The sequence below is a fragment of the Phaenicophaeus curvirostris genome, chromosome 8 (genome assembly GCF_032191515.1).
Source record: "Phaenicophaeus curvirostris isolate KB17595 chromosome 8, BPBGC_Pcur_1.0, whole genome shotgun sequence".
In the NCBI taxonomy this organism is placed as follows: Eukaryota; Metazoa; Chordata; class Aves; order Cuculiformes; family Cuculidae; genus Phaenicophaeus; species Phaenicophaeus curvirostris.
Genome location: NC_091399.1, coordinates 26,099,642 through 26,111,261, shown reverse-complemented (window position 1 = coordinate 26,111,261; position 11,620 = coordinate 26,099,642). Strand labels below are relative to the sequence as shown.

At 36.0% G+C, this 11,620-nt stretch overlaps 1 protein-coding gene across 17 annotated transcripts in view; it reads right to left on the bottom strand.

Annotated features, from left to right (window-relative positions):
- Window positions 1–11,620, bottom strand: part of FUBP1 (far upstream element binding protein 1) — a 34,936-nt gene that overhangs the window by 10,537 nt on the left and 12,779 nt on the right. For 4 of the 17 annotated variants that reach the window (XM_069862875.1, XM_069862869.1, XM_069862880.1 and 1 more), the window contains 4 exons: window positions 10,158–10,286; window positions 9,471–9,545; window positions 5,295–5,440; window positions 2,750–2,797 (listed from right to left, as the gene is read on the bottom strand). In XM_069862875.1, coding sequence (XP_069718976.1) covers window positions 2,750–2,797; window positions 5,295–5,440; window positions 9,471–9,545; window positions 10,158–10,286 — 398 coding nt within the window. Of the gene's footprint in view, window positions 1–213; window positions 4,926–5,294; window positions 5,441–9,470; window positions 9,546–10,157; window positions 10,287–11,620 lie in introns of those variants that run through there. The other 13 variants (XM_069862872.1, XM_069862879.1, XR_011337908.1 and 10 more) reach the window with 12 other exon arrangements.

Below are 11,620 nucleotides of genomic sequence, written 5' to 3'. Positions count from 1 at the left end.
TGAAATGGCTACAAATTCAGAAACAGCTTGACAAAAGCTGCATGATGTTTTGAATATTTATCCTAATAGCCATATAAATATATTTTACTTCATTTCATGTGGGTGATGTTCATTCACAGAAGTACTATTTGCTGCAATATCTTTCCTCTGAAGCCATTATTTACAATTAACAAAGGCAGGGATAGGAGCATAAAAAAGACAAAAACATTGCTATTATTATCCATCAGTTTACATTTATTGAGAAAAAAAACATACAAAAAACATCATACAGTTAACGTGTACCCATATTACATACAATGTCAATGCAAGCTCAAAACCACATTTTTGTAAAGCATTCAATTTACCTCAAGTCCAAGCTGCATCTCCCTAAGACACTGTTCCCATCACAGTTGCCTTTTAAAGCCAATCTTCTTTTTACACACGGGTAGTTTCTGCAGAGAACACTTTTCTCAGGACGAAAAGGCATTTTACATGCACGCAAGAGAAATACTTGTGCATACATAAGAGTTTTATAAGCTATTGCTAGGGAAGAGGGAATCCTGTCAACTGTACGCTTTCTGAAAAGCCCAGTTCTCTCTTCCTCCCACCACTTCCAGAATGAAGCAAAATAAAAAGCTTTTAGCATGCAATGAAAAACTTAGGTCTACTTCAGAAGAGAAAAGGGAAGAAACAGCTTCTATCATCCAATAAAACACCACTAGTAAAAAGATGAAATACTTCAAGATAGCCTGTGCAAGTGAATGAGTGATCCTGTCTGCTTGGACAACTGAAACACATGACGTATGATCAAGCTAGACTAAAGATTATCCACCTGACAATTTATTTCATGTCTTATTAAAGCATAGGCTGCAGAAAGTGATACAAATATGCTTTTCCTACTTTGAACATCATGCTTCCTTTTTAAACTTTTCATACTCTTCATATTCTATTGAATTAGTGGGACTAAGGGGAGGAAAAAAGCAGGAAACATTTAAAGACACCTCTTGGACAAGTTCATTAAATTTCTAAGAAGTCCAGTTATCCTTTTGGAGCAAGGTAACTCCAACAATCTATTTTCTGTTCTCCCAAGAACCATGAGTTAAAAAATAAGCATTATGCTTAACACAAAACAGCAAGCCTGTAAGCACAGCGGTGAGAAAGCTGGAAGTCAATGCACCTCAAAAGCTACACAGAACATCTCATCATCCACACACTAGCAACATCCCAATGAACCAACTTTTTCTTCTCTACTTCCTCCCACTGCCTAAATTTACAATTGAAAGACCGTTCAAGATATTTTACCAACAGCTGAAGAAAAAAGTATCATGTAAAAGGAAGTGAACAAGTGACTCACCCCAACACTAAATTCACAGTATCAAAATCCAAATGGTACACACCTAACCTTTTCTCATGTCAAAAGTGAAGTTGCATATTAAACTACAGTTGAAATATTAAGTGACTTGAGAAACTGAACCACAACTATTAATTTAGTTCAAAAATTCAATATATCTAAGCTTGGCTGTTTAGAAGAATATAAATTAAAATAGATGGTTTATATCATTAAATCACAGTTTAAAAAACTTAACAGATTATGGAACATTTATGGTCAAACAAATAATACTTTAAAGAATGAAAGTGATCAAACAAAAAATATAGCCTAGACCATCATGTATGGGATACATTTCAAATCTGTTATGTTTTTGCCAATTTTACCTTCTACATGGAGCCCTTCTACGGTCCATGCTCATCGGCTCACCAATGGCAAACACTCAAAGGATTCCTCTTTACTGGTAGTAACTATCTCAGGACCTGATTCTATGAGCTATGATTTGGTGCTTGCAGCATCTTCAGCACTGTGTGTGAAAATGAAGGCAGGATTTTTGAATATTTTTCTTTGATGTACAAATAAGCAGGACTTTTGAAAGAGGAGCAGCACATTTTAGAAACAGAATAATCAACAAAAAACCCAAATAGATGCTGCTTTACTTTAAGCTAAAAAAAAAAAAAAAAGCAAACAAAAAACCAGAAACAGAATCCTGTACCAGACCATCTATAAGACATACAAACATTTTAAACTATCAAAATATACAGCAATTCAGTTAAAGTATCAAGAAACAGGATACACTGACTGCTATAGAGATAAAATATTATTCGCTGTACTGTTAACATTTAACTGGTGCACATGCTTTTTCAGTTATACTAATCTCAAACTCCAGAATCAGTTTTCCTGCTATGTCAAGTACGAATAAGCAAACTAGTTACCTAAAAATTCTGCTAACACACTATAGCTGTAAGACAAGTTATCAAGTTCAGTGATAACCACAGTAAGTCATATTCTTTGCATTTAGGTCTTACAGGTTTGAGTGGAAACAGTGCCCTAATATAAAAAAAACATTTGTGAAGGCTGTTGACATTTCTAACCAAAGTAATTCCTGCATATTTTAAATGCTTTGATTCTTAAATTGCAACAATCAGCTGTTTGAGGAAAAATAATAAAAATTACTTATTCTGATCAAGTTTAATTACTGCAATCTACTCATCTTTCCTAAAAAAAAAAAAAAAAAAAAAAAGAAAAAAGAAACATATTTACCTAGAAATATAAACAGTTGTTTAAAACCTTGAAAGACTTTCCACTGAAATGAACTGTGAGTAACAATGCATTTGGGGAAGCAGCAGATTGCTTTTCAATACACAACCACAAAGATCTCACAGGGACAACATTAATGTACTGAAATATATTAATCTATATACTTCCTTAGGTTGTGCTTACCTGTTGCTTTTTTGCAGCAGAACCTAAGGTGGAAGGTCGGGGAAGGCACTGTGAAGTATAAATAATTGCACTGTTTGCAATTAATAAAGATTTTATACCTTAAATGAATCAAAATCAACAGCCTCCATTTTGTGAATGATAAAGAATCCAGTGAATTTTGCTCAGTTTAGTACAAAATAAATGCACCATTCTATAAGGTTATCTACAAAATACCATGCAAAATATCTGAGCTATTAAACTTCATACCCTACACTAAAAATAGCAAATACTGTCCTAGCCTTTTTTAAGCTACCAGAATAATTCCTGATTTTAAAAGGGATAAAAATAATTCCTTCTATTTCTACAGCACAGTACATACATTGCTAATTACCTGGATAAGCTACTTCAATTTTCAAGCCATAACTTTTACTTCCCTGTGCAGCCACTCTAAAAGAATTTATTCTCAAAGCAACAATATGGTGTTCCAAAAGATAAAGCAAGTAACAGTTATAGAATTATTTCAGACATACCTACATCACTACAGATCTGCAAACTATCTGAAGACAAAGACCACATCTGTCTAACAAGTGGTTCCAAAGACTTCAATGTTATGATACGTATACTTTAAAACACCGAATGATACAGCTGTCTCAGGAGTACTAATGAAAAAAAGCTATTACTCAGATAAACAGAAACACAATTTTCTTTAGCTATAGCTAAACGTTTCAGGAATACTTACCCACAAAGCTCATATTATGTGTATGTGTATATATATGCAAACCTATGTTTCTGAATTAAGAAGAAATTATGATTTTCCTAAGTTATCAGCACTGTATTCCAACATAATAGTCACACAAGTATGGCATTTTCATTATGTGGAACATTGACAAAAAGATACTGTTGCAGTTCATCAATTTGTCATTCTGATGTACTTACAGTGCAATGCTCCTTGAAGGAACAATCAAGGATGATACACAGCACAGTCCTCCTCACCCCTACAGAGCTAGTTCTATACTGGCTGGATCAAACCTGCACTTCAACAGACAATGGCAAGACAGACTGTATTGCATGTAGTCTAATATATGCAAAGAGCCAATAAATATGCAAAGAGCAAACACAGGATTTCAAAAGAATCAGCTTTTAGTATGAGCATTAGAGCAATAAGAAGTTTCAAGTATATAAAAAGAAAAATAATCGATTGATTCAAATACTGGAGTATTTACAAAACCAGAAGTTATCTGCTCTGCAGGAAGCTCTCAACCACTCCCCACCACAAACAAAACAGCGTTTTAAGGACAGATGCAATTTTTTTAACTACTATGCATACCACATTGACTTTCCTACACTGAATTTTGAAAAGGACTACTTTAAACTGAAGGTTTAAGCACATTACACTTAAAATAGTTTTATATCTAGTCTGAAAAATCCATGAAATAGTTATGCAGGAACAGTTTTGAAGTATTCCATTAAGAAAAGTTATCTGTTATAGCAGCTGCACAGGTCTGAAACAGTGGTCATGAATAAAAGGAAATGTCACTGTTAACGCAATGGAAGTATGCCAAAAGATCACCTTCTTAAACACATGCAGTTTTAATCAAATAGAAAGAAAATTAAGGTATCAAGATTACTGGTGCTAGGCAGCAAAATACAATGAATGAAAGAGATCCTCCATCTACAACTATTCTGCAAGAGGGGAAAAACATGCTAACGACAACTTTTTAAACTCAACAAGGCTTCATGGGGGGTGGAAAAAAAAAATCTTATTTGTGTACAGGTACCTTGATTCAGCGTTGCAAATCAATCCTCTAATTCTTTACATACCCACATATCCAACTTACCGACACAGGAGGTTTCATATTATTTATTGTAAAGCACAAAACAGGCATTTTAAAAGTGATAAAGTATACATTGAAAAAGTACATTTATATCACAAAGCATTGACCACATAATTGCAAATACATTTGCTGGAATGTGTACATCTACACTAATACTAAAAACAAACCATTTTTCATTTCTACACAGAAATATTACCTCCTATCAGTAGTGATAGATATTTTGTACATTTTCAAAAACACTAATTTTTTAACCAAACAAAATTAAGATCTTCATCAAGGCGTCTGCATCCATACATTTAACAAAGGTTTTTTCCCCCACACAATGAAGCAAATACTGTATTGTCCACTTCTTATTATTGGCCCTGTGCAGAAGAGATACATAAGAGATACACAAAAAGTTAAAGAGAATCCTTTAAATCGAGCTAACTCAGGAGTGAAGCCTTTAAGAAAGAAAAATTGGTTAATGTAAATGCTGATGGCTTCTTGCATGGTTTTCAAAACCCTGGGAGGAGAAAGGTTTTCTATTTTTTTAAAAAAAACCACATAATCACCAAACAATATGGATACAGAATTCGAGTTAACAGGTAAACAGAGTAAACTATTAATTATTCCGATAGTTATTTCGCTAGGAAAAAAAATGCATACTCCAAAGGTAACAAAGCAGGAGACATGCAGAAAGTATCTATAACCATTGCAATGGAAGCTAGACAAAAACCACGTAAACGTTATACCTGTGGTGCTGGAGGATGTTGTGGCATTCCCTGTGGACTTGTCTGGGCATAGTACGCTGCCTGCTGCCTGTAGTACTCGGCCCACGCCGCACTGTAATCTGGCTGACCGCCCGGCGGAGCCCCCGCAGGGGCAGGAACCGCTTGACCTACGAGTAATTAAAATTATAGCTTTGTTGTGTAATAGAAATGAGACCATTTCACAACTTCCATGCCTAATGAACATCACATTAGCCTCCTGCAATATTCTGTCAAGGCTTTTGAATGCTCTTGTGGCTGCATTTTTTAATCTAACCACTTATCCTATTATTTTAATGTTACAATTCCCACGTAAAGCAAAACTGAGGAACTGTAAGGACAGTTTTTTCCACCCCTTGAATTACATTCCAGCAGAAAATAATCTTTAAAGCCTGCTGACCTAAACTGACCTGATAACTGGAAGCACTTAAAATACAGGTCGACAGGTGAGATTACTGTTTGTAATCTACCTAGACTGACTATCTTATTGTACAGACTGCAGTAATTAATGGATCAGATGCCAATTCATTCCCTTCTCCAAATTTTCGCCTCCTTAATACGACTGCTCAGTTCTTGCAGATTATGTATTTCAAAAAGAACATTAATTCCACCAAAAAATAAAATTCTGAAACTTCTTCCAGGCTTTGCTTAAGAACTGATCCTCTGAAAACAGCAGTGTGTATGCATATATGTGTACAGACACATATATGTGTGCCAGATTTAGAGCCGAGAACTACCAGGCCTTCCAACAATATCAACTTGCAGTTTAAAAACTCTATAAAGGTGATAGACTAATACACAGGGACTCTATCAAAAAAAAATATTACAGCCAACTTTAGGACCTCAGTTGTGCTGCTCTTCCAAGGAAAACATCTTTCCTTCCTTTCCCCCTTCTCTTACTTCAGAAGCACCAAATAGACTCCACTTTTTACCACTCTCTTCTTCAGAGATTCTGATCTCAAAGGTGATTTTGCAGTTACTACCACAGAAAAAGTCTCTATCCACTATGCAGTCACCTGTCCTCATACTTGCGTGCATCCACACAGAAAGGTTTTATATGGAGCCCTTCATTTTCTCCTATGAAGACTTACTGAAACATCTTCAGATCTTAAGAGCTGAATTCACATTTTACAATTTATACTTATAATTTAACAAAACTTACAATTTACACATCTGAACAATTATTTTAACTGAAATCATCTTTAAAATCATTACAAATCACCCCAGGATACACTATTCACAAATTCATTATTAATTTACAAGGTAATAATTCTACCAACTAACTGTCTAGCTATGTCAAAGCTGCCAGCACAGCTACATGCCAAAGCTAAGGCTTTCTTTGTGCATTATGACCCAGGACTGTTCTGACATTCAGCCAGCTACCTCATGGTACTATGGAAATTCAAATGATAAATCAAATATAAGTAGTTTAATGTCTACTCAAAGGTGCCAGCCCAGATTTCTGTCCTGATACGGGTTTATAAAAATGCAAAGCATTTTAGTTGCGTCATTCCCCTAGTAGTACTGCAAGTAATTCTGCATCTACACGTGGAAGTCAGCGGTTTAATCAAACCCTCCCTTCAGTGTACAGAACTGCACTGAAATAGTACATATCCATTAATATCCAGGTTTAACTGGAACACTAATAAACAAGATTGTTTCCTGTATTTCCTTTGTATGTAGTTTATCAAAACACCTCCCCATTAAGGAAGGCTAAGAAAGAAAATGCAGACAGGTTAAGTCACCTACAAGATCCATGTGCACTCACCAGTGTGCATGAGTAATTTACTAGCTTTTCAGGCTTTTTAAACTTTTATTTGCTACTCAAAGCTATAGTCCCTACCAAACCATGAGCCTGAAAAAGGAGAAGGGCTTTGCAAATATCTTTGTGAGTAGGAAAACAGGTTATTTGAAAGACACTGCTCTATATCCTGAGAAAAACAGGGAAGTGTTCTCTGTGATGAGGACAGTCATGGTACACCAGAAGGAAGCCAGTTTGGAAAATCTTATGATTTTGAAGGGAACATTCAGGAATGCTTCAGTTTTCAGATCACACATACTTATGGAACTATGAGAAAACTCAAAGCACCAACTGAAGTATCACCATTCAACCAGTTCAGCTCAGTGCTGCCACACAGATCAAAAGCACTTTTTTCAGCAGCAAAAATGAAACTGCTTGGGCTCAGCAAGTCTCAAGTTTCAGTTCAGTTCTTCAAAACAGCTGGTTGTATGTGTAATTCTCTGTGCTGTGAAGAATCTGAAGAAGGGTCGAAGACTGAGTGACTTTAATTCCTCCCTTCATGCTCTAGCACAATCTAATAGGGACAGAGCATCACAACAATGCAGGAAGCGCCAACAGCAGTGGATGAATTTGAGAGCCCAGAGCCCACACAAACATGCTGATGGACCGTCTTCCTGTTTGTCAGATCTACTACTGCTTAACACTTGTTAAGGAGGTGGGGAAAACCACCTTCACATAGCACTATATCAACTCCAGGTGAATTCTCTGCCCTTTGACCTCATGTAGTCAGTTCTTCCTCTTTTCTAATTGGATCTTAAGAGAAAAGCTCTCTGTCATACAAAGATTTTCAATGTGCTGGAGGAACAAAAAATTCTCATGAGTTACACAGTTATACAGGTCCAGATAACAAGAGTTCCCCTTCAGGCAAGGAACTAAATTTGAACTAGAAGAAGGAAAGATCAAAATTGCTCTTCTGTTTCTCCTTATTTGATTGTCATCTTGGGACTTTTTCATTTTGCATTTCGAGAGCGCTTATTTACATCTCCCAATGTCTACCTTTTTTGGTTTCACAATCCAGTTTGGACTTGCTCCCAGAAACTCTATCCCAACATCTTATATATAGCTATTATTTAATTAGAGCAAAGGCAAAACTAGTGCAACCCACACTGTGCTTCCAGAGATCACAAATTAGAAAGATGGTCAAAAAACTACATTTTGTGTCAAAAATCCCCACACTTTTGTGCTGAAGAATGTGCACTGAATTAACAGAGACAGTAAACTGAACAAAGAACCAAAATTAAACAGGAGCAGAAAAAAAATAGAGGCCCATCACATCTTATATATCATGTGTTTGGGAGTTGTGTTGCCATTTTCTTAATCTGATACACAATTCTTGAAATAAATCATCATTCCATATTTTCTGTTCTATTTCATCAATTACACTGTGATAAAAAGAAGAAAGGTAGTTATATCTTGGAAAATAATTTTACATCAACCTGACTGGCAAGGCTGGTAAGAGGAATGAAACATGCTATTGATCTTAACTTCAAATGCTTTTTAATATTCTGTGAGAAAGCAGGGTGTAGTTGGAAGAGGGCAAAAAAATCAAATCCTTCCAAGCAAAACCAGAAAAATATCTGAACTAAATGCTGCTGTATGTCTGGTTAACAGGGAAAGCACTGGCATTCATAACCCACTAGTCCTCAGTACAGAAATGTACATCTACTCCAACAGCCATGCGAGGACCCTGTGGGCAAAACACTGACCTGCAAGAAACTACTGTGATTTAGAAGAGAACAGCACCTTCTGCAAATGCAGCAAGACCACACATACTTTACTTTTTCAGTAAACGATGAAGTTATCAAGTTAATCAAACTGAAATGTATATGCTTGTTAAGTCAGCTTGAGCAATGTATTTTGTGCTGCAAAGCAGGTGCTATTTTAAAAATTGAAGGAAAGGTAGTTATGATGCTTAAATAACCTCAAATGCAGAAAGCAAGTTACAAGAGGAAAAAAAAAAAAAAAAACATCCGTAGCCTTAAGAGAATCTGGAGACAACTTAAGGTAAGTTGAACTCCAAAATTTATACTTAAAAAAATATATATAATTCAAAATATTTAGGTTGATGTATTTAAAAGATGCCTCCCAATGATCAAATCCAGACATCTCATTAGGTCTGAGGTATTTCTGCAGAGCTGACTACAGGTACAAGTGAACGCCTCAAACTCAACACAATGTTTTAAGTCTGTTTTTTGGCAGGCTTCAGGGCCTTTAGCAGCAAGTAGGTCAGAAGACATGAGGATTGTGCGTTCTTTGGGGAGGGTTCTAAAAAACAACACCCAAACCTCATCAAATATGATATGCAATTCTCTTAAAACATTCTGCTATACGCAACAACAGAAAAAAACTTGCACACATACCCATTTTTTTGTAGTACTCCTCCCAGGCCTTGGTATAGTCAACTTGCCCTGTTGGTGCTGGATTTGGCTGATCTCCTGAATTACATTAAAAATAGTCAAACCAGAACTTCTGAAGTTTGTTTCACACAAAGAAACATTTACAAATAACCAAATAAGATCACTCAATCTGACACTATAAACCTACGCGGTACAAGCTACTACAAATAGAAACTATTAGCAAAAGACACCACAAAGAAACGTTCAGCATATTTCAGGAAACACAAACAACTCACAGTACAAAATACTACCTAAAATTTAAGCGATAAGCCTCGCTCAGGCACAGCAATTATACTAATATGACTGAATACTACAGTTGTAATTGTCTTAGAACCACTGGAAGTGATGTGACTGTGTAAGCAAATCACAACCAACAACGTGGCTCCTTCTGCTTTTACTTATGACTGGCTGCATTATGTAGATATTAATTAAGTCAGCCCAAGTTGCAGCAAAATTCTGTTGGTCATATATTAAATTACCCTTATAACTGCTGAAATTTATAAAAGCAATGTTAAGACTACAAGCAATAGTTTTCAAGAAAACCAGCTACCTTACAATAAATTTACCCAATATTACGGATACAGCAATAAAAAGTAATGAGGCACCTAGGGCCTAACAATGAAGAATTAATCCATTTTACTAAACAACTACCTTGTCCATTAGTTTGGGTTGTGGCTGGTCCACCAGGAGGGGCTGCAGGTGGTGGCTGTGCTTGCTGCTGATAGTAGTGAGCATAATAAGCTGCCCACGCTGCTGAATTGGGATCAGTTCCTGGCTTACCTATGAAAACAAACCGTAAGCATTTATAAAAAGTAGTATGAACAGAATGCGGTCCTAAATTAATCCTGTCCTAAGCACTTGTTTTCCTCCAAGGAAAAAACTATGCAAACCAAATAACTGTGTCCATCCATCCTATCCTGTAAGTATCTTTTCTTTCTAGCACTAACTTTCCACCAGGTTTCAGACAAGGGTACCGTACAAAGCATACTTGTATAGGACTGAGGAGATAAAAACCATCCTAGAATCCTTACCACAATGCCATTCATTAATTTTTACATGTGATAAAACAGATTTTCAAGTTTAAATCAACAGTCATGTTACTAAACAGTAGCAACAGTGAATCATTCTAGCACCAAACAGTTTCAGTGGTTTTACTTTTGTTATAACCTCACACTAAGGACACTGGCACAGGCGGAGGCGGCACGCCAAAAACATATTTCTGAAACAGAAAAATACAAATCTTACTAGGTATTCGCAATGCTTGTCAGTTAAAACTTTAAGTAACAGTAAAATACAGTAACACATGGTATTTTAAGGACCTGAATCCCCATACACAGCTATAAAGCATCACTGTTTACTTACTGCTTTTTAGTATAATAATAGCAACGTTTGCGTCTTCTGCAGCTATCTCCACACTTCCCTTATTTGTAACTACATCTAGGCAGGCTGATGCTTCCTACAGCCTTATTTCTCAGTTTTTCACATACATGCTTTAGTAGGAATAGCTTATTCTTGCCGAGTAAGAAACTCATTGCATTACTAGAAAACATCATTCCGAAAAACCCGCAAATTACTATTAGAGAACATAATGTTCTAGAACAACCAACATACTTTAATATCATTTGCATCCTCAAAGGATAAAAATACCTGCAAATAAATTCAGCCAACTGAGGAGAGAACTGCACAGAACATAGACACAACTGGTACTTTAGATATAAATGAGAATTGAACTATACTTGCCCCAAACACAAAATAGGTAAGGCAGTGAGAATAATGGAAGAGAAAGAAATCCCCTGAAAAAGGTCATTCAGGGACAAGAAATCCACAACACAAGTTTCTTGCAGTACTTCATTTAGCATTAAAGTCAGATGTAACCACTTAAAATGCACACAGTAGGTATGAGAATACAGAAAACAATGTCAACACGCTGCTTCCTTTTTAAGTTACACCACTTCCATCAACAGTACTGGATTTAAACTAACATGTACTATATACTAAGGTTACCTGCAAATAGCAAATAAGCCATTGCTCGGTCCCCTCCCTCCTTCCCCTTAGTAGCTACTTCTCTAGAACTGAAGAACACAGAGCGGGATTCATTAAATTTCCAAAGATAT